The sequence below is a fragment of the Pelecanus crispus genome, chromosome 16 (assembly GCF_030463565.1).
Source record: "Pelecanus crispus isolate bPelCri1 chromosome 16, bPelCri1.pri, whole genome shotgun sequence".
Taxonomy (NCBI): Eukaryota; Metazoa; Chordata; class Aves; order Pelecaniformes; family Pelecanidae; genus Pelecanus; species Pelecanus crispus.
This window is the reverse complement of record NC_134658.1, coordinates 7,720,430-7,747,672: the sequence shown is the minus strand read 5'-3', so window position 1 is coordinate 7,747,672 and position 27,243 is coordinate 7,720,430. Positions and strand designations below refer to the sequence as shown.

The window sequence follows — 27,243 nt, the reverse complement described above, 5'->3', positions numbered from 1 at the left end:
TCGAGATTGGAGAGCTTTAAAATTCTATGTTGTTTTTACTGCTGCTCTCATTTTATTTATGACTGCGGAGATGCAAATTCAGATCCACCCAGCGAGGCAGGGTGGTGTGCGATGCCTTCAGGAGGGGCAGGCGCGAGCTCGCGGTGACTCTCCTTGTCTCCCCCCTGCAGCGGGGCACTGCGGTGTTCCCGGTCCCATCGTCAACGGGCAGATCAACGGGGAGAACTACAACTACCGCGGCAGCGTGGTCTATCAGTGCAACCCCGGCTTCCGCCTAATCGGGATGTCAGTGCGGATCTGCCAGCAGGATCACCGCTGGTCTGGGAAGACGCCTGTCTGTGTGCGTAAGTATGTTGTCAGATTTCTTTCGCCCCGGTGACAGTCAGAGGACAAGAGTACGTGTAAAGATGGTTGCTCCGTTCACGCGCCCGGTTGCGTGCAGTTGCTTTGCACGCACACAGCAAGTGTGCTGCACAAGCGCCCCGGGGCTCGCGTAGGAGAGAGCTGAGGGGTGGCGTGGCTGCAATTGTGGCTGCTTTGCTTCTCCCTTCTGCTTTGTAAACTCCACCTTCCTTTGCTGCTTGTCATACGCTGAATTTCTAATGGGCGAATTTCTAAAGGTGTGGTTTCTGAGACCAGCCTTTATCAGGGCGTGGGGGGGTGAAAGGCAGACGTAGCCCCCCACGCACACCGCAGTTCTCGCTGTCTTTGAGACCCATGCTCTGTGCCGGAGGAAGGTCAGTCTCTCTCCTCCTCTGATCCGCATTCACAAGTCACCTTGTACAACCTGCTCATTTATCTTTCCAGTAAATAAGCTAATTAAGTAAGTCTCTAGAGCTCCAAGGTGTTAATAAGTTTAAGCATCCTCTCATCAATGGGCAGTGCAATCCATGTATTTCATGTCGTGATTCTCCAGTTGTTTGCTTCCAGTCCGTCCTGTCTGGCTTAGAGCTTTATGTGCTGATGCGCAATAATAACAGCAAGATAAGAAGTAAGGAATGACCTGTAAATCAATGAATATGCAGATTCTGGCCTAAAAATAAGCAGCAGACTTAAGGTGTCAAGGTTAGCAGATACTCTAAAATTTGGAGGGTGTCTAGGATTCTGGGTGAGCTTTTTAGGAAAAGAGTTAGTGGAAAGGCTTTCTGTGGGTCTGTAGGTAGGTTTGAATTACTTTCATGTCTGAGGATGCTCTGTCGAAAAAGCTTTAATTCACTTTTACTTGCCAGGTGTATACATACTAACCTTGGACCGGGAAATCATATTGATAGAGGTCCTCCTGCTGTCAGGCAGAGTTATGGAAATGCGGGATTTTCTAAACATCCGTTTTCATGGCTCATCTTGTTTCTTTCGGGAGGGACCAAGCCCATTAGAAAAAAGCAGATGAACGTTGCTGGTCTGTATGTGTCTTCTGCCTACTGAACCGGTACGGGGCTGGTTCCTGTGCAGTGCCTTTGTTTGGCTCTGCTTTGTGCCACCTTCTGACTCTGGCACCTGAAAGCCCACCAAGCTTTTGCGCAGAGATCTGTAAAGGCATCTCATGTGCAGAAGTTGGCCTTGAAGTTATTACACTATGTTAAGCCTTATGGATAACATAAATTTAATGTCGTTAGAGCAAAGCACTGTTGGGCTCTGAAATTGGATGCCTTGAGGCTTTATTGCTTCTGAAGAAGCTCAGGGCACTGTATGTGTTAGCACATTATAATTTCCTATTGTCCTGATATTTTCTCTTTAAACCTGCTACAGTTGCTTCCTCTGTGTGAACAGGTCTTTTTGATCCATGCCAACTGCAGGGAGCCTTTTTTTTTCTGGGGCAGAATCCATCACCTGTTTCAAAACATGCATAATCATATTCAGAAGTACCTCGGAGAATCTGACATCTGCTTCCTGCAGCACCGAAAGGCTATCTTGCTTCGTATTTTTTGGACCTGTACCTGTCACCAGCTTACATAAGGAATAAATTCCCATCCCTGTGGTACAGTCCAGCCCTGGCAGTCAAACGTGTTATGGATCTTTTGTGGGAATTTTGTCTTCCCCTCTAGCTTCTGGCTTTGGCAGCTGTACAGCTAAACTGCTGGACTTTTACTGATGGACCATTGCCCTGTTTCGGCGTGACAGTAATCAATATTGCTTTGTCCTCAGCTGTTGGAAGATGTCGCATCCCTTAAGCAGCTGAAAATCTCTGTGTGGCGTATCCTGACGTTTCTTTTGCGCAGCGGAACTCGCTGCTGTGCTCGAAGCAAAGATCTCCAGGCTTCGCTCGCAGCAGGGGCTGTATCCTCCCTGTACCGCCTGCTTCTGCCAAGGTGCCAGCAGAGTGGCCCAGGCAAAAGCGCTTTGAATTTCAGTACTGTGTGTGCTTACTGCTGCTCCAGCCCTTGCCTCTGCACCTTCCCCACCTGAAGCTGCCCTGGGTGTTGTCGGAGCGGCTCGGACTGAGACCCTTTAGCCCTTTACCGTGTCGCTGGCCCAAGCTAACGTCAGGCACAGGAACAAGAACCACTCAAAAATCCTCGTTTCAGGGATTTAGAAATAAAGGTTTTCCAAACTTAAAGTAGGAAGATTTAAGCTTTCTAGGCCATATGCTAGAAACCTGATTTTTCTCATATTTTTCCTCTCTTTTAACTATCCCTCCAGGTGTAACTTTATACTGCAGTGAGCATACATCTGACTTACACCAGGGAGAGGGAGGAAAACATCAGGTTTCATGACTGTGTGTGTGATGCCCAGGGTAATGTAAGGCAACAGATTAATAGCAGTAGCTGGGATTTTTGAAGAGGAGCTCTAGGGATTTACAGTATAAGTCAGTAGGATGCTGGCACTCAGCTGCTTAGAGAGTGGTTCAGAGAATTTCTTATGCCAGTAAAATGAACAAAGGTACCATGCTCTCAATTTGATTCAGTATTTCAGCAGAGCTGGCCACAAATCTTTGAAGTCGGTGTGCGTTTCAGGGTTGATGTGGGGGTTTTTTATTATGGTCTGCTTCCTTGGGAACTTTTCCTGATGGGTAATCCGCTTTCTTCCAGGCAAAAAAGTAACATCTCCAATTTCTAATTGTAGCCATCACTTGCGGCCACCCTGGCAACCCTGCCAATGGCTTGACCCAAGGGAGTCAGTTCAATCTGAACGACGTGGCCAAGTTCGTGTGCAACACTGGGTACCGCCTGGAAGGAGCATCGCAGTCCCAGTGCTTGGCCAACGGACAGTGGAGCAGCACCCTGCCCGCCTGCCGCGGTGAGTGCCTCGCCCTGGTCGAGGCAAGCGGGCCTTGGCTGCGCCTTCCTCCTTGGTTTCTCCAGGTTCCTAAAATCCAGCCTGACACTGTCATAAATTCATGTAAAAATCCTGTGGTTCCTCGGGAATGTGCAAGCGATGTTTGAGCTCCAAGGGCTGTGTAAATCTCATGCAACAAACCTGATTTTCCCTTGGGCTTCACTCAGAGCTGTTAATGGAGCCTACCCAGCCCTGCATCCTCTAAGACATTGAAGTATGTGTTGTAAGTGGGGAGGACACAAGAAAATATCAGGCCAGACCCTTAGGAGAGGTCATCCTGATAACCCAGACCAGTTTACTCAAAGCAAATGCCATGGTCTTTGTGCAGAGCCCTTTCTCCTTCTAGGCTGCCCTACTTCCATCGGTATTGGTATTAACGCTCAAGTTCACTTATCAAATTCCCTCCCCTCCCTGCACCTCCCTTCCTCTGCACTCCTTTAATCCAGTATCTCTACTGTTGCAGTTCGGTCAAGGAATTGGTTGTTCTCAACTGGCTGATGTGAGCCCCGGTGTGGGGCCAGGGAGCAAGGCTCTGCTGCTGAGCCTCGTGTGGCAGGGCGAGGGCCTGCAGGATTGCCTCTGCTCTCTCTTTTTTTCCTTTTAATAAGGATGTTTTCTATTTCTGCCCCAAATAATCTTCTTTAAAAAAAAGACCAAAAAAACCACCCCAACCCTTAAATTGTGGAATACACAATTTGCAATTTTTTCCCCTTTTCCTGCTCATTTTTGGAGAATCGTTTGTTCTTTGTTACATCCTTTGTTTTTGGTTTTTTTTGTTGATGTTGTTTGCAGTTGTAAACTGTACTGACCCTGGGCACCTGGAAAACAGCATCCGTCAAGTGCAGCCAAGTGGTCCTCACAGATTCAGCTTTGGAACAACTGTCTCGTACCAGTGCAGCCATGGATATTACTTACTGGGTACACATGTCCTTACCTGTCAGGGGGATGGCACTTGGGACCGTGCCCTCCCACAGTGTCTTTGTAAGTTCTTCAGAATAATACCCATCCACCACAGGCTTTCATCCCATGTAGTTCTGTGTTGCTTAGCTGAGTGGTCGTGTAAAAAGTCTGGATCCAAAGCCCTTCGTAATCCATGGGAATCATTCCATCAGCTTCGCTGGCCTCTAGATCCTGCCCACAGAAGGAAAATACGTGGTCTGAGGAGAGAAATCCTGTTAGACAGAGGTGGTTTCCCTCTGCAGGGGAAGGCAGCTCCCGCTGAGTTTTACTGGTTTCATGCAGCTCCAGCAAAAGTATGGCAGGTGGAGAAGGGCAGCAGAACTTCTGCAGCACGGATCTGCCTAGGAAGCAGCGTGCAATTAGCCTGACTGAGGATGGAGCATATTTAGCACTGCTCAAGCATGGCTGAGTTTTCGTACTCCCACTCATCCCTGCAGCTTTGAGGGAGGGAGGTGGCTGTGCGATGGTGAAATAAATGCAGCCTTTATTCTGCTGCGACGCAGGTGCTAAAGAGGATTTGCTTCCTGACCCTTGCTCTGCGTTGTTCCCCCTTTCTTACGGTATCCTGGCCCTTTCTGCCGGTGTGGTTTGCAGAGAGAATTGGGAGGTTCTGGGTGGTGGTTTGGCTTAAGGAGCATTTCCAGTAATGTAGAAAGATGCAAAATAGTGCCGGTGGTCACATGCTGTGGTAGCAATCCCTAGCCCAGGAGATCTCCGTGCATTGTATGGAAGATGTCAGTGGTGGTGTCCCTGTCTTGCGCTGGGGGAAGCCAAGGTCCAAGTGGATTTGGAGTGGTCGTAGGGCTGCCCAGTGAGCTGGTGGCGGAGGCAGGAGCAGACCCCTGGCAGGCCAGCCCCCAGTGCAGCCGGTAATGTCCTTTGGAGGCTCAGGCAGCCGCCCTCTCCTGCGGCCTGGCATAACGAATCGCTAAAGCAATCGGAAATGGAGCTCCTTAAGTTCGAATCAGCTGAGCTGTTCCAAAGCCGTGATTGTTTCTTTTTTTTTTTTTTCCTTGTATTATCCTTCGACACCTAGTCATACAAAGTAGGTTTTGGCACATTTTCCTTCCTTTCTGTTAGCAGCATGTCACCTTCTCGCATTTGCAGCACCCTGCGCAGGCCGTGGGGAATTGACAAGTGATAACCGTGTGTTACTGCAGCCGCAGGGGCTCCGAGAGGGTAGTTACCTTTTGAAACTGGGAGCCTAATATCTCAGGCTCCCTCAGTCCACAGCTTTCCAGCTAAGTAAAAGTGATCTCCTTCCTTAAAATGTTGAGCATCCATTGACTTGGAGGATTTGTGGGCATTCTCAAAACTGGAAACTCAGGTCGGTTTTACGACTGATTGTCTGGATTCATGGGCTTAGTAGTTTAAAGAAGAAAAGTAAGAGATTTTTGCATGTCTTTGTTTTCTGTGTGTTGAATTTAAGATGTGCTCAGTGCTGAAACCCATACCCCTTTAAAGTGTTTATAGCTGGGTACCTAAAATTACTAGGCACTTTCCAAAACATAAATTAAGGCGGCTGATGCCAGACAAGCTTGGGTTGCAATTGTTGTCTCATGCCTGTTTCTGAGGAGGGAGCAAAACAGAGTTGATCCCCTTTGAGGGGTGGGAGAGCAAGTCCAATAAGTAGCGTACGCGGGAGCAGAGCCTAATGCATCAGAAGAAACAGTCTTCACACCGTGTACATAAATCCTTTAAAAGCCTCAGTACCGCCACAGGTTTTAAGCTTAGGTGAGTTTGCCGGAGTATCTGTTATTAAATTGTTAGTTACAGTGTGAGTTTAAGTATTAGCTATCAAACCCATTTCCTTGCAAAGCGTCCTTGGTTTTAGTCACAGCTCTGCACCAGTATATTTCAACGCCCACGTGCCCAAACGTACGCGTGCTCTCCTTTTTATTGAAACATATATCATGTTTTCTACCTAATGCCAGTATTGGTATTTTTAGACTCTAGCAGAGGGAGATAAGGTATCCGTTACGGACGCTTTCCTTCAGAAATACAGTGGTGCATGGTCTTTATGCTGAGCATCCTCATCCAAACCTGTCTAATAGCCCCTAGATCTGTCAGTGTATTCATCAACAGCCTCCCCGTCTCCGCTCTGATTGCTAAGCTGAAGTAAACCTATTAATTATTGTTAGTGGTGGTTTTTTTACTAGCAATGGTCTAGTGAGCAGTGCTCAGAATCCGCCAGGGTAATTTGCTCAGGTGTGACACGGCATCGATTGCAGCTCTGTGTCACAGGACCTGGCACTGCCAGGGTGGGTGGGGGTGAGGGTGTGCATGGAAGTATTCATGTTTAAGAAGGGATGAGTTTTCCAAAGACCCTGCAAAACGCCTGTCAGTGTCAAGACTAGGCATTTATGCACAAACCTTTGGCAGTTCGTACAGGGTGAGCTCATGTCAGGAGACCGATGCAAGGTCTGCTATGCCACGCCTGCACCGCAGCATGAGCCACGGGGCGGTTGGTGGGCTCTGGGGCATATGAGGGGGTTTAAGCTGCCAAGGTCCCGTGCAGCGACCGCAAAGATGCAGTGCTTTGCTGTGTGCCTGCTGCATCTGCCTTCGAACGAGCGTCACGGGCAGTGCCCTCGTGGTTGAAGCTGTCGCATCGGTCTCTTACAGTGGTCTCTTGTGGCCACCCCGGCTCCCCGCCCCACGCTCAGATCTCGGGTGACAAGTACACCGTTGGCTCCGTGGTCCGGTACAGCTGCCTCGGGAAGCAGACTCTGATCGGCAACTCCACTCGCATGTGCCAGCTCGACGGGCGCTGGAGCGGCTCCCTGCCGCACTGCTCAGGTGAGGTGGGCTTCGGGAGGGAGGGGAGGGGGCAGTCCCACCCTCCGCTACCCCTTTTTATCCTGCGAGGGGGCAGCCTGATGTGCTTTGAGCTGGAGAAATGCACGTGCTACAGAGGGAGATTGTGGAAGACTCTGAAAATCACTGCGGCTCAGCTAGCCAGTCTCCTGCAACTTGGGTGATAAGTACTGGCAGAGAGTAAACCACTTGGCTTGCAAGATGAGGAATAAATCACTGCAGCAAATGTTTGTGGTAGGAGGTGTACTGCAGCTTGCTGCTTTACAGTTTTCTCCATGCAGAGTCTGTACAGGATGAACGTGTTGTATGCAAAATCAGGTCCTTGCACCCTGACTGCAGCATCTGATCCTCTTTCTCGTGCATTCCAATAGAAGAAGCCCATGTGGCCCCTTTCCAGGGCCTGACATCTGCTGTTATGGCACCACAGCAGTCCCAGGTCTGCACAAGGCAGGTGGAAGCTGGTACAATGAGTTTCCACATCATCAGTATCTCTGCTGAGAGCAGTTTGGCAACAGAAGCCTGTCCCCACTCCGGTGCCAGAGTGAGAAAGTTCTTGCGCTGAAAACACCCTGATAAGCAAAAATGTCCCTGCTGAGACAGACTTGAGTCAAAGTCATGGGGGATGTAACGAGATGTGCTTGCCAAGCCTTCCTGAACTTGGGTTGCTGGGCTCTCAGCTGATGGCCTCCAGCAGAAGGAAGGGTGCTGAATGACTGGCAGGGTGCTGTGCAAAGCCCTCCCCGTGCCATCCCTTGTTCCTTGGAGAGCACAGAGGCAGACAAAATAAGAACTTAGCTGGAGCAAAGCATTTGGGACAAGTGTTCATTTTTGAATTATGCCACTTAGATTTAGCAGCTCCACTTGACCAAGTTTAACCTCTTCTTTGGAAGGGAAAAAGAAATCAGGCGGAGTCATCCTCATATTTGGAAGCCGTATCCGCAGAGTTCTTGATCTGTAGCTGCTCAGAAGGGTTTTCTGCTCTAATTTGTGCCTTTTTCCCATGTGGTTTTCACTGTCTCTCCTGTCATCTTTGCGGGTGGGTTTTTGGAAACATTCAGCATGACTCTGCCTAGTTCCTGCGGACATCTGTTGCGTGTGATTTTTCTGAATGACTTTGTGGAGGCAGCTTTAGACCGAGGCCGATGGCGTTTGACAGGCCCCCTCTGATTTGGGGCCAGGTGAATGACCAGTACCTCAGAACCATGATTTCCACCCAAGGCCTTGGGGAGAGGCTCCTCTCTCACGCCAAACGCAGGCGGCACAGTTACAGAAGCAGTGAAGAGGCAGAACACGGCTCAGATCATCTCCTGCCAAAGGTTCTCCATTGTGCGCGGAAGATCCCTACAGTGGCGACAGCAGCTTTTGCAAGATGGAGCAAAAGACTTTGATAGAAGTCATTATGCGACAGAAAATGCCGAACCTGGAGCGTTCTCCTCTTTACAAGCAAGTACATTCCCCAGATGATGAATCTGCTCGTTACGTTTTGTATTACACGTAACGCTGCAAAGGCCATACCTGCAGCAAAGCGCGGAAGGCCCGGGCAACGGGAGCCTCTTTGCTAGCGGCAGGAGCGCAGTTGTCTTTCCTGGCTTGGGGGTGGATGTGTTTACACAGATCATTAGCAGAGAAAGCCAAGAACAGGCATACGCGGTGTGTGGCTGTGTCAGGCAGTACGGAGGTGGGCATTTCTCCAGCCTGCTCCAGAGAAGCTCTGCGAGGCATCTGCTACAGCTGCTCCCTTCCTCCCATCCCCCTAACTTACAGCCGGCAGCTCAAAGCGTTCGCAACTCGTACGAGCGGATGTTTCTCAGCTGGATCCCTCCCACCTCCGTGCTCCAAACCCAACAGCTTCTTGTTCTGCAAATAAAATAGGGCGTGCTGAGGTGGCTTGGAGCATGTCGTGATTTCTGCTTGGAGGAAAACCATTCACATGACTGATGCTGGCAACCGAGCTGCTGTCTGCTGGAGCAGCTGCCACGGGCAGCAGCTGGTGAGGGCTCCATCTTGAGATTCAGGAGTTTTGGCCGTATTTTGCAACCAGCTTAAAACCGGTGGGCTCCCGGCATCAGGGGACGTTTCATCTGGAATTTCCCCGCTCTGCTGAGAGCCAGTCAAAGTTAAATGGAGTCAGCCACACGATCCAAATCTGTGTCCTGGCCCTCTGAACACATGCAGTTGAGAGGAAGGGCCAAACCCCATGACTTGCTTACTCTGCTGATACTGTGCTCTCTTCTTAACAGGAGGCAGCCAGGGCGTGTGTGGTGACCCGGGGATCCCCTCTCATGGCATCGGGCTGGGAGATGACTTTGATGTAGGCAGCGTGGTCCGGTTCAGCTGCGAGCCTGGTTACGTGCTCCGGGGTTCATCCGAGAGGACCTGCCAAGCCAACGGCTCCTGGAGCGGCACGCAGCCAGAGTGTGAAGGTACTCTTCCAACCCCGCGCCCTCTCCTGCATCACGCCAAGCCTGCTGTGGGTGTCCCCAGAATTACCGCAGCAGGGACGGCTGCCCAGCCAGCCCGTCCCCTCTGTTTTAGTTGGCAGGGACAGTCTGGTGCTGCAAGAAATAATACTCTTGTTCAGCATTTCCTGCAAATACTCCAGGTATGTCAAGGAGCCTCAATCCTCCCCTCTCCCAAACACCTGCAGGCCACATCTCACAGGAGGGCTTTTCAGCGCTGGAGGATGAGCATCACCTTCTTGCGCGCCCAGCTCTGCTCTGCTGTGCGGGGTGCGCCGGGATGGTGTAGAGGGTTTCAGGTCGCTCATGTTCATGCCAACATCTGGACAGAGGTATAGAGTAGGAAGAGCCTTTGGGATCTGGTCCTCACTTCCAGTCATCCCCCGAGACTGTCACTCACAGGCTCGCTGCAAGAATCACTGGGCTGAGCCTCTCTCGACCTGCAGCATGTGTCCAGCTAGCTGATCAGAAATGCCCCATTTGGGCGTAAGATCTGTGGGTACCGCCGACGAATTCGTTGTTGCTTTGTTGAGGAAATTCAGCAGAATGAGAAATGTCAATAGCTTCAAACCTCCGTTAAAGCTGGAACTGGCACATGCGAGAGTCATTTACATTAAGCAGAAACGCAAAATGCAAATTATAATCCAGTAAGCATATTTTCATATTTGAAAACGCCAAACCCCTTATTTTTCCATTTGAAGGAATCAAGTAAGACCCTATAATCCAATCTAATAAAACCCCCAGCCAGATTCTCTGAGCTGTGCTGCTCGCTGCTACTGTTTTATAAAAGTGTTTAAAAATCAATTGGGGAAAGAACAAAAGCCAAAAGGAGGCAGGATACCAAATGCAGGGAGACCTGGGCAAGTGCTTCTCTCCAGCTGATTTGAAAGCCAAAAGCTCAGAGAGAGTTTGTAAATGAATTGGAAATTTATTCCAAATTGATGGAGCTCTTGATTGAAAAGACACTGAATCATGTTATTAATACACTCAGGTCTCGAGTTTTTTTTCATTCTCTGTTTTTTTCTTTTGGTGGAAAGGCTCTGTTCATTAATCTGAAGATAAATAACCCATCGGGTTCCAGAGGCACCAAAATACAGATCCCCGTCAGATTTTTTTTTTCCCCGCACTTTATGAATAATAACATTATGCCTGCAATGTAGTCATTTAATGTTAAGTGCTGACTGGCCAATATAGGAAAGTAATTCACAGGGATGAGCAGTGCGCTGTGTCTCCGTCATTTGTATTCACAGCGAGTTGCCAGCACTACAGGGTGTTCTTCTGAGTGCACTTCGACTGTTGTATTCGACTTTCTGGAACAGGTATTTATAGGAGAGGGAGGGGAGAGATTAATTTGGGGGTCGAATTCAGGGCAAATGGTGAGAGCTGAGTGCCCAGGCCCGTGCGTGGAAGGAAGAGGCATCTCTGCTGATGTGGAAAAGCTCCAGCGCGGCAGCAGAGCCGCTCGGCACCGCCATGGTGCATTAGCTCTCTGACTCAGCCGCCTGTTTGCTACTCTCAGCCACCAAAACTGAGCAAAAACAAGCCTGGTGGGGCTTCACAGGTCACCGGCACTCGCCTGCCCAGGGAATCCAATGCAAATTGCTCTCCAGATTAGCTGCTAAATGAGCACGAAGGGTCTCGGTCTGTTCAGATGAGGGCCCAGTGCAGAGGATCGCGCGGATGTACAGAGGACACCGTGCCAATCCTACAGCATTAATAGAAGGGAAGGAGAGAGGAGCTGTTATCTCCGTTTCGGAGAGAGCGAGCAAGCTGCCATAATAGGCTCAACTGCAAAGCATCTGCTTGACTTTGAACTCCAGGGGCTGATGTTAGACCGCCGGCGCCTTCCTGCGCCGGGCCAGTACAGCTCTGAGCCACGGAGGGGACGAGTGGCAGACGGGAGCGCTGGGCTTCGCAGAGGCTCACCTTGAAACTCACTGGCTCTTAATCCCTTTTACCCGCTAGAACGTTCTTTTAAGAAAACCAAAGGAATAGGGAGGCAGGAAGAAGTCACAACTGATTTTTCCAACATGTGCAAGTGGTTTGGAATTAACTTAATTGCAGGGACTCCTTCTGAGACTCCTGCTTCAGTCTGTTTTACGTAGCTCTGGTTTCATTGTCCCCAGTAAGAGCAGCTTCCCTGGCTTTCTAAAAATCACAGATTTCAGGCCTCATTTAGCTTTAATTTCCAGCAAGTTTTAAAGTCTAAATGAAATTTCAGATGCTTTTTTCCTTCTTTCTTCTCCTTCCTGATGCCCCATCTGTGTTCACCGAGGAGTGGTGCAGGAGCGGGCTCATCAGCTGTACCCTGCTGTACGCTTCCTCCTCCTCTTGGAAGTTGAGCAGAATATATGGTTTTATAAAGTTTATTGTTTCTCCAGGTGAATTAAAACTGCATCCAAAATGAGATCTGGGGCTCTGGCTGCTCTTTGGCACTTCCAGTAGACAGAAGGGTGTTTATTTTAAGTGATAACACTGGGAAAGAAACAGAGTTTTGTCTCATGCCCAGTTGACCGCTGAGGACATGGGAGGTGGCAGGGCTGGGATGTGAGTCTAGGCTGCTTTCTTCTTGTTCTGCATGTTTAGGTGGGTTATGGGTTACTGGTTAAATTATACAGCAGGGAAATTACCAGCCCTGAAGCAAAGGCTTTGAGACTCCAAAGGCTCTCGGCTGCGTCTTACCCAGCAGGAGGTTTTGCCTGATGTGTCAGGCATCATTAGGAGAGTGTTTCAGACGGGCAGTCAGATGGCAGCAGAGCCCAAAAGAAGGGCCGACGGTTAGAAAGATTAGGTCAGAGGAGGGGGAACGTGCAAAGGACGCCATATTCACGTGTGCAAAGGACGCCGTATTCACACGTGTGCAAAGGACGCCGTATTCACACATGTGCAAAGGACACCGTATTCACACGTGTGCAAAGGACGCCATATTCAGACGTGCAAAGGACGCCGTATTCACACGTGCAAAGGACACCGTATTCACACACCACCTCAAGCACGGTCAGACGTGCACTGGTAGCAGTCAGCAGCCCTCAGCTTTTCCTTGCTGCGGTTTCTGAAGAGCAGGGCTTGCTGCTCCTTGCAGAAATGTGCCTGCTCTGGGCCCTGGCTGAAAGAAAGGCCCTGAAAGAAGCCCCTCTCAGGGTGTTTGGGGCTGGGGGAACTCTGTGTGTAACAAGTGACAGCACCCGCCCCTTGCCCTGCTCTGACGACGCTGCTTTGGCTGACAGTGGTACGTCCTGGGGGCAGCTCGGTGGCCTGGTCTGACCGTGCTCCGAGCATCGCTTGCTTCATGCGCAGCTACGCCAGCTCCGAGCTGAGCGCCTGAACAGGAGCCAGGAAAATTCCCATCTCCCAGCAGCTTCTTGCTGTGAAACATGTAGGAAAAAGCAAAGGAAAGTGGCGGGGGGAAGTCTTAATAAGCTTTTCAGAAAGAGGATGTATGGGTTGGAATCAAATTAATTATTGCTGAGCTCTGGAGCACCTCTGAGCTTTGTGATGTTTTATATAGCAGAGGCCACTTTGTAGCATACCGAAGCTTCCTGGCTCCCCCCGCAGCGACGGGATCGCAGGGAACAGCTCCGGCTGTCGTCAGGAGTCAAGGCAGACACCAAAGTCCCTGCTGTCTCTGCTCGCGGGCCGCTCCAGCACACGCGCACAGTGCTCATCCTCAAAAATCAAAATCGGTTCCTCCCCAGGAGGAGGAATTGGAGGAGAGTGTCACAGGAGCAGCGCGCGCAGCCTGCTGTCGTGCCCGCTGCGGCCAGCCGCTGGCTCCCAGACCCCTCCAGTCAGCAGCCCTTCGTGTCTGATAACCGCAGGTGTAGGAGCTAGCAAGGAGCACGGGGAGTGAGGCAGCGTGCCCTTGACTTCGTGACAGCCCTGAGGAAGCAGCGAAGTCTTGAAAGGAGCTTACAGCTCCCAGGTTAAGGCAAGCAGCCGAGCTCGCAGAAGGGCTCAAGAACACATTTTCAAGTGTTTGGTTCCCCCTGTGCCGTCTCCCGTTAGACTTTCAGTGGAGCTCGGAGCCTGCCACACTGAGCTCGCCCCACCCCACTGCTCGCCCTGGAGCGGCTTGGCAACTCTTGTGCTGCGGGGAGGCTGGAGAGGTGTGCGAGTACTTGGTGGGGATGGAGTTAATTGCATTTAGCCAGGCTGTTCCGTGGGGTTTGCTCAAAAAGGACTTAATAAAAATAACCGTAGGAACAAAATTTACTTTGATAAAGAAACAAACCCAGAGACCCCCAAGGTGGGGAGTTCTGTAACAATCTGTAATTCCCGGGGACGTTTGAAATGTTTCCAAAGCAGCAGCGGGGTTTGGCACTGGTGCCCCGCGGCGCTCCTCAGCCTGGCAGGGCAGCACGGCCGGAGCGGGCTGGGGGCTGCGGCTCTTGGGTCTCCGGCACGGGCGGGCAGACGTGTGCCGATCGGGGTGCGAAGGGTCCGCGCTCCTGCGCTTGCCTGTCGTGTCTTCTGCAACGAGGCACAATCCAGCACTCGGGGGCGAGAGGAGCGGGACGAGCTGGCTCCCGGCACCCCTTGCACTCCTTGCTGCGGTGGGGAGTGAAACCTTTCTTGTCGTATCGGTCACTTCAGCTGAGCGTCATCTCCTGAAATATTTCCCTGGTAAAGAAGTAGCAACTCTGAGAAATCCCCATCTGATGCAGCTGGTTTTCAGGTTATTTTCTTAAATTTTGGCTTCCATTTAAACGTGGTTGGGTTTGAGGTTGTTAAGAAGACATGAGTGGGTATGACTGTGGGACTTCCAGGGTCTTTAGGATTTATGCCCTGTTCAAAAACCAGAGCCAAAACCAGTTTTCTTTTGGGGCCTAATTTATTTTACATCTCCCACTGAAGCCAAAGGGAATTATTTCCACGCTGACTGCTCACTTGCAAGATTAGATCCTATTTATATTTAAATTATGATTTTAAAAGTTCAAACCTTTCGTCCTTACGTTTATGGCTTCTTTTACATCTAACCTATACAGGTCGTAGCTGATGCGTGCTGCGATTAAACCATTTCCGTGAGTCTCCTTGTAGTCACAATAGTAGTATTTTTGGGTCATCTGTGTGTGTTTGGCCACATGCATAGGTGGAGGAGGTTGGGCAAGAGAAGACAGCTGATATATGGGCAGGCATTGAAATAGTAATTTAGAGCTTTTTCTGAGTTGATAGAATCTGACTTTTATCCCAGCATCTCTTGGAGATGACACCGTGTATCACAGAAACGTTGACTGCATGAGAAATCTGTAACGAGAGAGCACCTCGGATGATTTTAGCGCCATGCAGAGCTTCTGTGCGCACAGTCCGGAATGGTTATTAGTTTCCTCCTGGCAGACAGATATGCCTCCAACAAGCTCATATGTTAACAGGCTGTCAGCAAACTAAGCAACAAGGCAGAGAGAGACTTCTCTCCTTGCGTTGGTGGCCGCTGCTCCTCGCTTTCCTGCTGGGGCCTGAAGTGGCATTTCCCCGTGGAGAATGGCTGGCAGCAGTGTGTGTGTTGGGGAGGATCCCGGGGTAGGGACGGGTCACCTTGTGTGTGCGCAGACTGATGCTCTTGCCGAGATTGTGGCATGTTGCTGGGGGAGGTGTGGGAGCCAGGAATTTCCTTGTCAAAGAGCTGGGAGCATGCAGTTTAAGCCTTTCCTTGATTCATGTAATCTTCTTTTATGTCCTGTAATTTCAGAGTAAATGAGGGCTGGATGCAATTATTGCAGGTGCTTATTTTGTTATGACAGGGCTTCGTGCACCACCATTCACTCTGATGCCCTTTTATTGCTGTGGTGCTGAGGTACTTGAGACATAAAACTTGGGCGCTGACAAACCTGTAATTGTATTCCCACAATATTCTCCCTCCTCTGAAAGCATAATTGGATATAGCTGGGCAGCGAGCAGTGCCACAGTGGGAGAGCAGCGGGCTCCTGTGCTGCTTTCATTCCTTTGAAGTCTGCAAAGTCGTCAGCTTCCCAGAGGGGCCAGAGGTAACGCAGCGCGCCCAGGTCCAGGCTCCCAAACTCCTGGAGGATGGAGGGACTCCAGGCTTGGCACCACCGGCTTTATTAAGCCGTAGGACCAGGTGGGAGATTGAGAGCTGGGATAAGGCCCTGCAAAAAATGGACACAAGTTCTTCCTTCAGCCTGGGGAGCAGGCAGGAGGAGATCGCTCCCAGCCTTGGCTGTGGTGGTGACCTGCAGGATGCGCCCCGGAGGGGAGCGGAGCTGGTGCTTCGGGGACCGACGGGCTGCTGGGATGGAGTTTTTGTTCAATCCCCTGCCAGGGTTGCTGCACGCAGCCTTGGGACACGCTGCCTGGCAAGGCAGAGCCCTTGCTCCGAGCTGGGGAGCGGTGTTTGGGATCCTGTTGGATTGATGTAGCTGATTTTCCACGGAATAGCCTGTTCTGTCTGAGCTGATCCAGGGGCTTTGCAGCTAATCTTACTTTTATTGAGAACAGTCAATTGCAGGATGAAAGCCTTGCTTTTGGTTTGGGGGTGGTGTTGTGTTTTGGGGTTTTTTTTTTAACTTTGCCATTTTGCTTTCTAGTGATATCCTGCGGAAACCCAGGAACCCCCAGCAACGCGAGGGTTATATTTAATGACGGCTTGATTTTCTCCAGTTCCATTATATATCAGTGCCGGGAAGGCTATTACTCCACAGGAGTGCTGAGCAGGCACTGCACGGTGAACGGGACGTGGACTGGGAGCAGTCCGGAGTGTACAGGTGAGCGCTGGGATGGATTCCTGGAAGATGAGATGAACGATGCCGCCAGGCTCTGGGGACGGGTTGTCGGGGCGTGTTGGGTGCTGGCTGTAGGTGTGCGCACACACGTGTGCCGTGCCGAGCAGCTCGGCTAAACTGTCGAGTGGCAGCAGCAGTCGCTCCGCCTGCAATCTCTGTGAGTACCTAATGGAAAACTCTTGCTTTGGGTTTGTTTTTTTCCAGTTGGATGAAGGGAGCTCTGTAATAACTTTCATGAGTAGGTGTCAGCCGACCTTGGAGGGGCTCTCCAGGGCTGCTTCTGAACGTGAGCGCTCCTGCCCGCCGGCGTGCCGGCACCGGGACGTGCGCGGGCAGAGTCCCAGCTCAGAAGCCCTCGGTGGACGTGTTCCGTTTCCTCACGGCTCCCACCCGCAGGCGCCTGGAGCAGGAACGTGGATGATGGCAAATGTGCTCTTACATAAGGGACTGTAACTAGGGTAAAGAGAGGAGGGGGTGCTGTGGGCAAACTGTCTTCCACCTAGCCCAGATTTGAGCCAGGTTTTCTTTAATGTTTAATGTGTGTTAATACTTCTTGTTGCAAGGTCTTAACGTGCTATTAAGATCACTGCTCGCTCCACTGAGTAGAAGCAAAGTTTTCTCCGCATGCTGTAGCCCAGCCTGCTCCATAGCTAGTGCCGCTCTCCAAATCCCCTGTGCTACAAATGCTCCCTTCTCCACAATTAGCGGATTACATCCTGCGTTGAAAAATGCTCAGGTTTCTAGTTCTTGCAGATCCAGAAGCGTGAGACAAGGGACGGTCAGCCAGAAATGCTGCTTTCTTTTTCTTTGGCAGTGATCAACTGCGGTGACCCTGGTGTGCCAGCCAACGGCATCAGGCTGGGCAGTGATTTTACCTACAATAAAACGGTGGTGTTCCAGTGCACGCCTGGGTACATGATGGAGTCAGACAGGGCATCTTCTCTAACCTGCACAAAAGACCGAACCTGGAACGGCACCAAACCTGCCTGCAAGGGTAAGACTGGTTGCTGTAAATATTGGAGGATACAAGTTTTACAGGCCACAGACTTTTTGTAACTTGTGAGAAGGTGACAGGCAGCAACTACTGCATAGTGCCTGGAGCCCACCTGGGAGTTTCTTGGTCGTGTGGTTCAAACTATCCCCTGTGTTTATGGCACTTACACAATTTTATCAACATGGCATGAACACCTTGCTATCTTTGGGTCTATCAGTCATCACAATATGCCTGGAAGTGAGGCAATTGCCATTGTCCCTGTAGTAGAGGAGGAAAAGTGAAGCACAGAGAGTGAAGTGACTTACTCTTCACAAAAACTCAGATCAAACTCGAAATTTTGCATTTTGCAAGCACACGCTTTTTGGCACCGTCTAGAAGTCTGAAAAATGTTTCTTCCAGCTCCTTTCATTATTTCTTAGTTCTGAGATTGCCTCTGTAGTTCAGAGATAGGAAAGGCAAATAATAGAGCAGTTGCAGGACGGGCTGGATCTCTTCTGCAAGTGTTTTACTCGCCCACCAAGTGTAGATAAGGCTTGAGGCAGCATCTGTGTACTACTTTAGCAGTCTGGAAAATTCACCTGTCATGAATCTGATACAAATGCAGACCACATAGAGTCTTCCAAATATACTCCCATTCCTTCAGAGGCTGTAAAGAGCAATTCTTACACTCCTCTTTCATTCTCTCCGCTGAGCTAATGTTGCAGGAATAATACAGAATGTGGCCAGAATCTCATTTGGAGGCCAGGCTGATTTGCATGAGCTTAGCATCTTTCCCAGTGCTCCCCTGAGCTGAAAAGCAAAGCGCTGCAAAAATGTCATATTAAAACAGCCTAGAGTAGATGAAATACAGACTAGTTGTTGATTCAACTGCTAATCTGAAACGCAGCCAGGTTGTCCAAAATGTATGAATCTTTCAGGGAATCTTAGATGAGTTTTCACCCTAAGTCAGGCTGGATTCTTCTCTTCCGTTGGAAATGAACACCAGCTCAGAGATCTGACTTTGGGATTTGGTTAAACTCCAAACTTCAAAGTAAAATCCTGGGGTTTACAACCGCACGCCCAGCTGGAAAAGTTTGTACAGCCCCCTGCTAGGCCAGTCCCAGGAGGTGCTCTTTGAGAGCAGAATATAACTTTGATCCTACATGAATTTGCTTGTTAATGGAAATAACTGCTGAGAAGTCGAGAGAACTGAGCGTGCTTTTGTTTTTCATTCAGCTATCGTGTGTAAATCCCCACAAGCCATCCCCAACGGGAAAGTCGTGGGCTCGGATTTCAGCTGGGGCTCCAGCGTGAGCTACGCCTGCCTGGAGGGGTACCAGCTCTCCCTGCCCGCTGTGCTGACCTGCGAGGGGAACGGGACCTGGAGCGGGGAAATGCCCCAGTGCTTCCGTGAGTAGGCAGCCATCTACGTCTTGGCGCCTGAATTGGGTGGAGGACTGCGATTAAAACCCGGTTGTTTGATGCTCTCTCTCCAACATCTCTGGTCTCCGTGTAGCTGATTTTAGCGCTGACTCTGCCTTGGCTGGCAATATCGTAGAGGCTATGGCTTGACCCTTCTCAGTATGCAGGAGGTTAAATATCTTGTTGCTGTGCTTCCTACCCCTAAGCCCAAGGGAAGTCTTGCATTAGCTGAAGTCAGTGGGAGTTTTGTATGCCAGGAGAAATGGTGATGCTTAGAGGGCCTGTACCCAAAAGTCAGAGGTGGGGAGAACATTCAGACAGCAGCCAGATTGCTGGGAGCCTTGGTTTGCCGTCTCTGTAACGAGGAGGCAGTAGTGGCCATGGGGACACTGTCACTCCACCTCTCGTAACGGAGGTGTGAGGCCACGTTTGCAACAATCTGAAGACCTTCATGTTCCTGTCCGCCGGGCATCTTTAAAACTGGCTGTTTGTCCGTGTCTCTCCCCAGTGACTGAGTCTTCTGCAGTCAGGGCTCTTGAAACTGCCAAAGGCCATGGGAAAAAAAACCTTTTGGCAAAGGGCACTGTGGTGTTGCAGCAGAAGTTAGGAATGTTTTGTGAAGGCAGAGCTTTGGCTGGGTGGAAACCTGTATGCTTGATACAGTAGCTATCGCAAAAAAATTAGTTAAATGTCTTATAATGATAAAGGCAGATTTGAGTTTCTTGGCTGAATGGCTAGCAGCTGCACAATAGCCATTTTCATATTAAATCATACAAAGCCCTCGCTGTGTTCCTTGCACCTTTCCCTGGATCTTGTATAATTAGTGGGCTTTCTGTGTGACATGGAACCATATAGCAATTTGACATTGTGCAATTAGAGATACATTTTAAAGCTAAGCATGCTGTTAGGAAAAGAAAGAAAAAAAAAAAGAAGAAAAGATGGGGAGAAGGTGGAAGTTAATTAACAGCAATTGACAAAAGAGAGAATTAAAAGGAAAGTAGCCAGCAACGCCTTCTGCCACTACTTATTCCCTAGTCAATCACAGTTTGATGGCAGGGAGTGGTAAGGTTTGGGCCATTAATAGACCCATCTTTAGCTCATTAACATTGCCTGCTCTTGAGGAGGTTCATCATCGCAATCCACTTGCCTCTTTGCCTGTTGCAGCTGTGTTCTGCGGTGATCCAGGGATACCAGCTCAAGGCAGGAGGGAGGACAGAGGCTTCACGTACCGCTCTTCCGTCTCCTTCTCCTGCTTAGCCCCGCTCGTGCTGGTGGGATCAGCCCGGAGGTTCTGCCAGTCCGACGGGACGTGGAGCGGGACCCAGCCCAGCTGCATAGGTAAGGGGAGACTCCTCTGTCTTGCATCTACAAGTAAAGAGCTTTGAGTTGTCACCTTGCTTTTCTGTTTGTAGCAAAGTTGGTTTTCTTTTCTGGGTTTGCAGAAATGAGCGCTTTGTTTCCCTGAAAATCGGAATGTATAGGGATGATGCTTTTGGTTTGTGCGTACTAGCTGGTGGTAAACAGCCCGTCTCCTTCTCTTGGCGCTTGCCGCTTAGATTCAGCGCCTGTCCCCGTCACTCCTGCCCTGATGGTGGTCAACACGTAGTGCGTCCGAGGAGGATGATCTCCTCCCTGTTACTGCTCCTCAGCACTGTGCTTGGCCTGCCGGTGGCCAGGAGGGAGGATTTCCTCCGCAGAACTTCCAGGTTAACATTTGCAACTTGGGGCGTAAGGTTCGAGGGCTGTGCGAGAGCCTGTGGGGCGTAGCCCCGCGCCGGGGTCCCAAAGGCTGGTGCTGCCTGAGCTGCCTCTGCGGCTGGGGACGGTGGCAACGCGTCAGCGCGGTGCTGCGCCCGTGCCCTGTGCTGCGCCAACACTGCTACACCCCGCACAACATCAGAGTTGTTGTCTTGGTGCAGTGCTGGGCTCTGTGCTGCTTCTAGACTCCCTCAGGAACCTCCAGCCCAGCACGCTGCTCTGTGGAGATGCACGGTGTCGTCATCGGCAATGGGACTGAAAATGCAGTTTGACTGCAGGGAGCAGCCATGGGTTGCTGTGGAGGGGAGCTCTTCTGCTCTCAGAAACTGAGCAAAACCGAGTTCTGCCTAAAGGGTGCACGTGAGAGCTCTCGTGTTCTCTGCTGCCTTTGAATTATATCCAGAATGGCAGAATAGCAACTCCTAGAAGTACGAAAGTGCTGTATACTGAGATCAAAATCCTACAGATTTCTTTGCCTAGCTGCAGTGTTGCGATTCAGGCTGAAATCTCCACGCATTCTTCAGGTGCCCATTTTCTGGGGCTTCCAGAACTTTGAACCCTCTGGGAGGTGTATAATCATAATTAGTCACAGTATTCTTTACCTGTTTAAAACTCTGGCTACGTTCTTGAACTCCAGGACTCCTGTGGTGATAAACTGTACGGGCTGTGTGCTGTTACCTTAACCGTCTGCCTGAACACCACCATCACCTTCTGTGGGCATCTGGGGCAGAAACAGATCTCAGGCTCTTCTCCACAGTTTTCAATCGTTCCAGCTGCATCCTAAATGCATCGCCAGTTACAGTAGTGTAAAAATAAAAATACGCGTGGCCTGAACCTCCCTTCAGGTTTCCTATTGATTTCACCAGGAGCTTTTTTTTTTAAGAAGAGTTGGGAGCACCTGCCTACTGTTGTAAATATTGGCTTTAAATACATCATCACTTTCTTGCAAATCCTTGTCCGGGATGCTGTTGTTATGTGCATGGCACCCAGCCCTCCAGAGCCATCTATGATTGACGCCAGCAAATGCAGCTGTTCTGCCGCTGATGCAATGTGCTTAGAATTTGTCCCCCCAAAACAAACTATGGGAAGGGAGAAGACTTGTGTGTGTGCAAAACCCTGCCCCGAAACGTCGGTTTCTGACACAGACAGCTGAACCCAAAGTGTTGTATTTATTGAGATCTCACCCATTTTGGAGACGTGTTAGACTGCCAGCACCGCGGAGGCCCCCGGTGCAGCCAGGAGACCGAGGCTCTGCCCTCCACCCTCTGCCATCCATCACCCGCTGCCTCATCCACCAGTGGGGCTCTTTATTTATTTATTTTAGGCACTGTGATTTATCTGGGGCTTCCATGGAAACTGCGTCAGTGATAAATGACAAAAGCTCAGCAGAGCCGGATGACGGAAAATGAATTAGCTTGCGTGCCGCAGCCCCAAATTGGCCACGCTTTGTATCCCTTGTTTAGTTACTCACCGCGGCTCCGAGGACCTGGGGACCGCACCAACAAGTGCGTAATGCTTCTGCGTGAGGAGGCCAATTAGTCAGATCATAGGGAATAAGGGCAGAAGAACAAGCAGCCACGCCATTAGGTGCAGAAGTTGTGCTCCGTTGTCCTGTAGCTGCGGGCTGTGGTGACAGACCGCTTCTGTCCCGCTGTGGTGGATTGTGGAGACTTCTCGTAGTTTATTTCTCGTCTTGCACAATCCCGTTCATTGAAGTATTCTGAGTAAGCGCAGAGAGGGATTTGCTGTGGGGCGTATGGTCCTTCGCGTAGCAGTGTTTAGCGTGCTGAAGAAAGAAGGCTGGGGATCCAGAGCAGGCTCTCGTACGATTGCATTGAGATCCTGCGATGCTCCAGCTCCCTGCTAAGGTAGCTACCCCTACCAGAGCATCCCTGCGGCCAGCGCTGCAGCTTAGCTCAGTCCTTTGGTCCCAGGGGCAGGGAACCTGCTCTGCTGAGCTGCCTTTCAGACAGAAGCTTCAGTTCCTTTGCTCGGTTTGGGGTGCTGATATTAATGTGGTGCGTCTCTGCCTTAATTGCATTGATGCCCTGCTACTGTCGTCATGCTGGGGAAAAAAAGAAAGTGATAGATGTGAGCAGAGTAGCAGCAGGTATTCCTGCTGAATTGTGTGTATTCGTCTTCTGATAGCCTGACACCAAACGAGGCATAAAGAGAGATTATGTATCTGAGATGCATTCAGATTTCCAGCCCCCATCTATCACTAGGAGGTAGCGAGGCACGAGCGACGGCGGAGCGCCGAAGGACGCGGGCGCTGAGCCAGGGCGCAGGAGGGGACAGGGTCGCCCCAGCCCTGCTGCGGGGGTGGCCAGTGGCCGCGGAGGGCACAGTGCTGGTCGCCGGGTGCTTCGCTCGTCGTCTGTAGAATAGGGGAAGGGAAGAGAGTTGTCCCTGACGCAAGATTTATGTTCTTACTTTTTCTGCTGGGTGGTAGAGTGCCTCTGGTTAGTTTGCACTGCAGCAGTCAGGGATTTAAGAAACAAAAAGACCCACGTATTCTTCCTCGTTGCTATGTATTCCTTCGGTAGCAAAATATTTCTGCCTTGTTGCAAAGGCGCAGCGCGGTCTTTCTGCGCGGAGAGCAGGGGAAGGCAGAGCTCTAACGTGGCTTTCGCAACTGCTCCTTCGAAACGCTGCCTCTGTTCTTTTCTTTTAAGACCCCAGCCTCACGACGTGCGCGGACCCCGGCGTGCCTCTCTTCGGGACGCAGAACAGCTCCCAGGGCTACCAGGTACGGTCACGGCAGCGGGGTCCCCTCGGCTGCGCCCCCGACGCTGGCGGATTTAGTCCGTGTCCGAGCCCTTAGGTGGATTAATGTGTCTTCCCGGGAGCAGGACGTCCCGGCGTGCTCCATTAGACCTCAGAGTGCATTTGTACGGGATTAACTAGCAATGCATTATTTATGATATTAATTACAGTGCTAATTAATAGTTATTAGTGTAATTAGGATTCATATTGGAGACATAATTTCCACTCATTTTCAGACCAGATTCTGTAGGTGGTTCTCTTAATCTCAGCTCCTGTACAGTATGAAGTTAGCGGAAAGGAGAGGGGGAAAGCCAAAGCGATTCCCTGGGGTGCTCCATCTCCAGCCTCCGCTGCCCTCCCTGCGGGTGCCCCTTCCCTGCTGTGACAGAGCCGGGCGCAGGGCCGGGATGCTTCATTCCATGCAGCCATTCCTGCCAGAGCGGGTCTTTCAGTTTTGCTGCTAATTAGTTATCTTAATTGTGGGGTTTAACGAATTAATTCCAGTTTTTAATTAATACCGAGGCACCGTAAGTCTGACTGTTGTAAGAGTCGCCGGTCTGAGAGCTGCATGCCGTGGCGGAGCCTGCTTGGGTGCTCGGGCAGGGGGGGAGGCGGTGGCCGGAGCAGAGGGTGTTCGGGGAAATGGTGCCTCTGGGTGCGGGACCCAGGGCAGGGGGGGAGGCGGTGGCCAGAGCAGAGGGTGTTGGGGAAATGGTGCCTTTGGGTGGGGGACCCAGGGCACCGCGGCAGCAGGCGGAGAGTCCAGGAGCGACTGCGTGATAAAACCCGGCTGCAGGGTCAGCGGGGAGCTGGCCCGCGTGGTACAGCCTTGCTGGGGAGGATGGGAAAGGTACTCAGAGCCCCGCTTGGCAATTTTATTCCGCTATATTCTGTTCTTAAAGCAAATTGAGTCGCAGTAACAGGGCTCACAGCCGCACGGCGCCGTACTGCCAGCCTGTCTGAAGCAGGGAGCGAGCTCCATTATGCGATAACGGTTTGGTTGAAATAGTAACAATTTGGTTGAAACCAAATGCAAAAATGTGGATGATCTGCAAAAAGTAAGCATACCTCAAAAATGTCGAAAAGTCAGGGTTTGGGTTTTGTGATCCTTTTTGCTATTCACAGTCCAAATTGGCATTCATAATATAGCTACAGGATGTTTGTTGATACCCCTAATTTTGAATGTCCCGTTTGGCAAAAAATTCAGCCCTTTCTAATAGCACCTGTGCCTGATGCTGGCCTTGGGCATGTTTAAAAGGCAGAGCAGCCTGGCCTCTATCACTACAAGAAGCAGCTCCCTGCACAGTTAAAGGCTGCAGCTTCCCAGGGGCTCCGAGATCTTTCTTGGCACCGGGCTCCGGCAGGGCGGTGAGGGCAGAAAGCAGGCGACTGCCCTCTCCAGCATATGGAAGATGGAAAATTCTAGAAGTACTTTGGTATTATAAGCGTGGGTGAATCACATTGCACTGGGAAGTTCAGTGGTTTATCTCCTGTTGTAACAGGTGGGAAGCATCATCTTTTTCAAGTGCCAGAAGGGATACCTGCTGCAGGGCTCCACCACCAGGACCTGCCTCCCCAACCTGACGTGGAGCGGCGTGCAGCCGGACTGCGTCCGTAAGTCTTGGGAGAGGTGTTGTCAGAGGAGACCGGTGCCTTTAACCGTGCTGTTGCCTTGTTTTGTTGCTGTGCTTCACCGTGCACATTGCTGACTCTGAAGAGCTGGTAATTTGGGGGGGAGCTCTGAGAAAACATACTCTTGAAGAAAAGGGAGATGACACAACCACTTCTCTCCTGACGTGACTACACCAGCAGCCACTTCTGATTTCAGATGAGTTTTTTTTTTTTTTTTACTTGTCCCTTCCTCAGAGACATAGTTTCAGGTGAGACTTCGTTTTGTGCTTCTGAAACTGCATTTGATGGCCGAGACGTGAGCTCACGCTCCAGGGACCAAGGTTAATATTTAGCCAGAAGGGCTCTCCAGCAGAGCAGTGTTTCTCCTCATCTTTAATAACGTGTTGCTCTTTCTTTTAAGCGGTCTGTCATCTTTTCCCTGCTGCACCAGAAGGAGTTTAATTTAATGTATTTAAGTGGTAATATCCATCACGGCCTCTGTATCATAAGTATTAAAAAGCTTTTTCCTCTCCCTTGCGAGGTGGTTTATTGGTGAGATATCTTTCCGCTAACAAATGCTGTATGTGCTCATTCTGTGAGCAGCCCAGCCGGGGCGCCCGCCTTTAAAAACTCCCACCTGTAGCATCGGGGGAGTGGTGGGGGGGGTCGCTCTGGAAGGAGCTGCCCTTCCCCGCTGCTCGCCTGGGGGGTGGGAGTGCGTCCCCAGGTTCTCAGGCTTCTCACTGCTGAATTGGAAGAGCGCAGGGATGCAGCTGTGGCTGTAGGTGGGATTTTGCTCCTGGTGCTAGGTGCGTTGAAATAGAAGATAGTTTTGGCTTACCCGTGCCGGCAAGGACTACCGAGTTGTTGCCTTTGGCTTTTGTGTAAAGCCTTCTCCATCCACAGCACGGAGTTGGATGCAGTTGCTGCTAGTGAGTGCTGAACTGCTGCCTCCGAGCTGGGCTGCAGGCTCATGGTCGGGGCTCTCAGACCATGCAAATTCAGGTTACTCTTTAAGCTTTCTGGGTTTTATATTTCATCTTCTGTAAAACAAGGATGAAGATAATACCTCGTGAAGGCTGCTGAGGATTTGTTTTCATTCATGAGCAGTTTGAGCGCTCATGTTTGAGGACAAATTTACAGTGTGGGTGAGAGGGAGCTTCCCGGCTCTGTGATTTATTCGTTTTGTGTCGTAACTTCTCAAGGGAAGTGGTGACACATTTACAACAGGACCTGATAGAGCAGTGCGGGCACACGCTTGCTCTAGTGGCAGGGAGCTGGACAAGCTCAGCTTCGACTGGCCAAATCCTGGAAGTTATTGAGCAATTATAGGAATTTATGACTACTGCCCACTTCTGAGGACTTACTGTGTGATCCTGTGGACAAGTAGGTGCAAATTATTAATAGGACAGTGGTCCTATGGAGAGAGATTATACAAAACCAGATCTATAATGCGCTCACTGGAATCCCTGGCTTAACTCACTGGGTCTTGATGTCCTGTAAAGACAGTTTTCAGTCTGCAGATGTACCTGGGACACAGTTCTGGGGTAAGAATTCAAAGGAAGGAGGAAGGTATCTTTAGCATCATTTGGTTTCGACTTTTTTCCCTTAAGAGGTGGGCGTGGCAGGGCCTGGTTTCCAGTCATGGAAGCTGGAACCGAGTGAAGGATCCCCCTGAGAGCTTTAGCCAGAAAGAGCAATCTAGCCAGCGAAGCACGGGAAGCAGTCTCATTAATTCATCTGGCTGGGAGAAATCCAGGCATGGCATTGTCTCCCTCAGTGAGCAGAGAAGGCTTTTGCTGAAAAAAGCTCTTCTAAGAGATTTCTGTCCTTGCTGACATCATGGTGTCACTCTTCCTTTCTGTGTACAGCTGGATGGTGTCTGTCATCTCTGTTTTCCTTTGTGCTTTTCAGCTCACCACTGTAAGCAGCCGGAGACCCCCTCCCACGCCAACGTCGGTGCTCTGGATTTGCCTTCTCTGGGCTACACCTTGATCTATTCCTGTCAGAGCGGGTACTATCTCACCGGAGGATCTGAGCATCGAACCTGCAAAGCAGATGGCAGCTGGACAGGAAAACCACCTATTTGCCTCGGTAAGAGCGCTGAGCAGCATGACCCTGGCTTCACGTTTGCCTGCACCTCTGCGGAGGGCAGCATTGCAGCCCAAGAGAAAACAGCTACTCTCTTAGGCCTGCACGAGCGCGTTTGCGTGGCTGAGCTGGCTGTGGAGACCGCAGCTCTCACGGGGTCCTGTGCAGCTTCCAGGGCAGAGGCAGCTAGGGGATTTTCTGCCTGATGGTTTGGATCTAGAAGACAAAGATTGTTCTTTACCTCACGCCCCTTTTACCTACCTCAAAGTCTTAGATCAGGAAAGCGTAGTGGTCTGTTCTCGAAATAGGGCTGCGTGGCTCTCGTGCAGCATGGTAGCGCTCTCTGGACACTTTGGTTTGGAGCGGGTGGCAGGGG

At 50.7% G+C, this 27,243-nt stretch overlaps 1 protein-coding gene across 1 annotated transcript in view; it reads left to right on the top strand.

Moving 5' to 3' along the window:
- Nucleotides 1–27,243, top strand: part of CSMD2 (CUB and Sushi multiple domains 2) — a 304,278-nt gene that overhangs the window by 272,492 nt on the left and 4,543 nt on the right. The window contains exons 53-64 of the mRNA XM_075722124.1: nucleotides 171–344; nucleotides 3,061–3,234; nucleotides 4,066–4,254; nucleotides 6,859–7,032; nucleotides 9,291–9,473; nucleotides 16,052–16,228; nucleotides 17,061–17,240; nucleotides 18,456–18,629; nucleotides 19,806–19,979; nucleotides 23,075–23,148; nucleotides 24,668–24,779; nucleotides 26,691–26,870. Of these exons, the coding sequence (XP_075578239.1) occupies nucleotides 171–344; nucleotides 3,061–3,234; nucleotides 4,066–4,254; nucleotides 6,859–7,032; nucleotides 9,291–9,473; nucleotides 16,052–16,228; nucleotides 17,061–17,240; nucleotides 18,456–18,629; nucleotides 19,806–19,979; nucleotides 23,075–23,148; nucleotides 24,668–24,779; nucleotides 26,691–26,870 (1,965 nt within the window). The remainder of the gene's footprint in view (nucleotides 1–170; nucleotides 345–3,060; nucleotides 3,235–4,065; nucleotides 4,255–6,858; nucleotides 7,033–9,290; nucleotides 9,474–16,051; nucleotides 16,229–17,060; nucleotides 17,241–18,455; nucleotides 18,630–19,805; nucleotides 19,980–23,074; nucleotides 23,149–24,667; nucleotides 24,780–26,690; nucleotides 26,871–27,243) is intronic.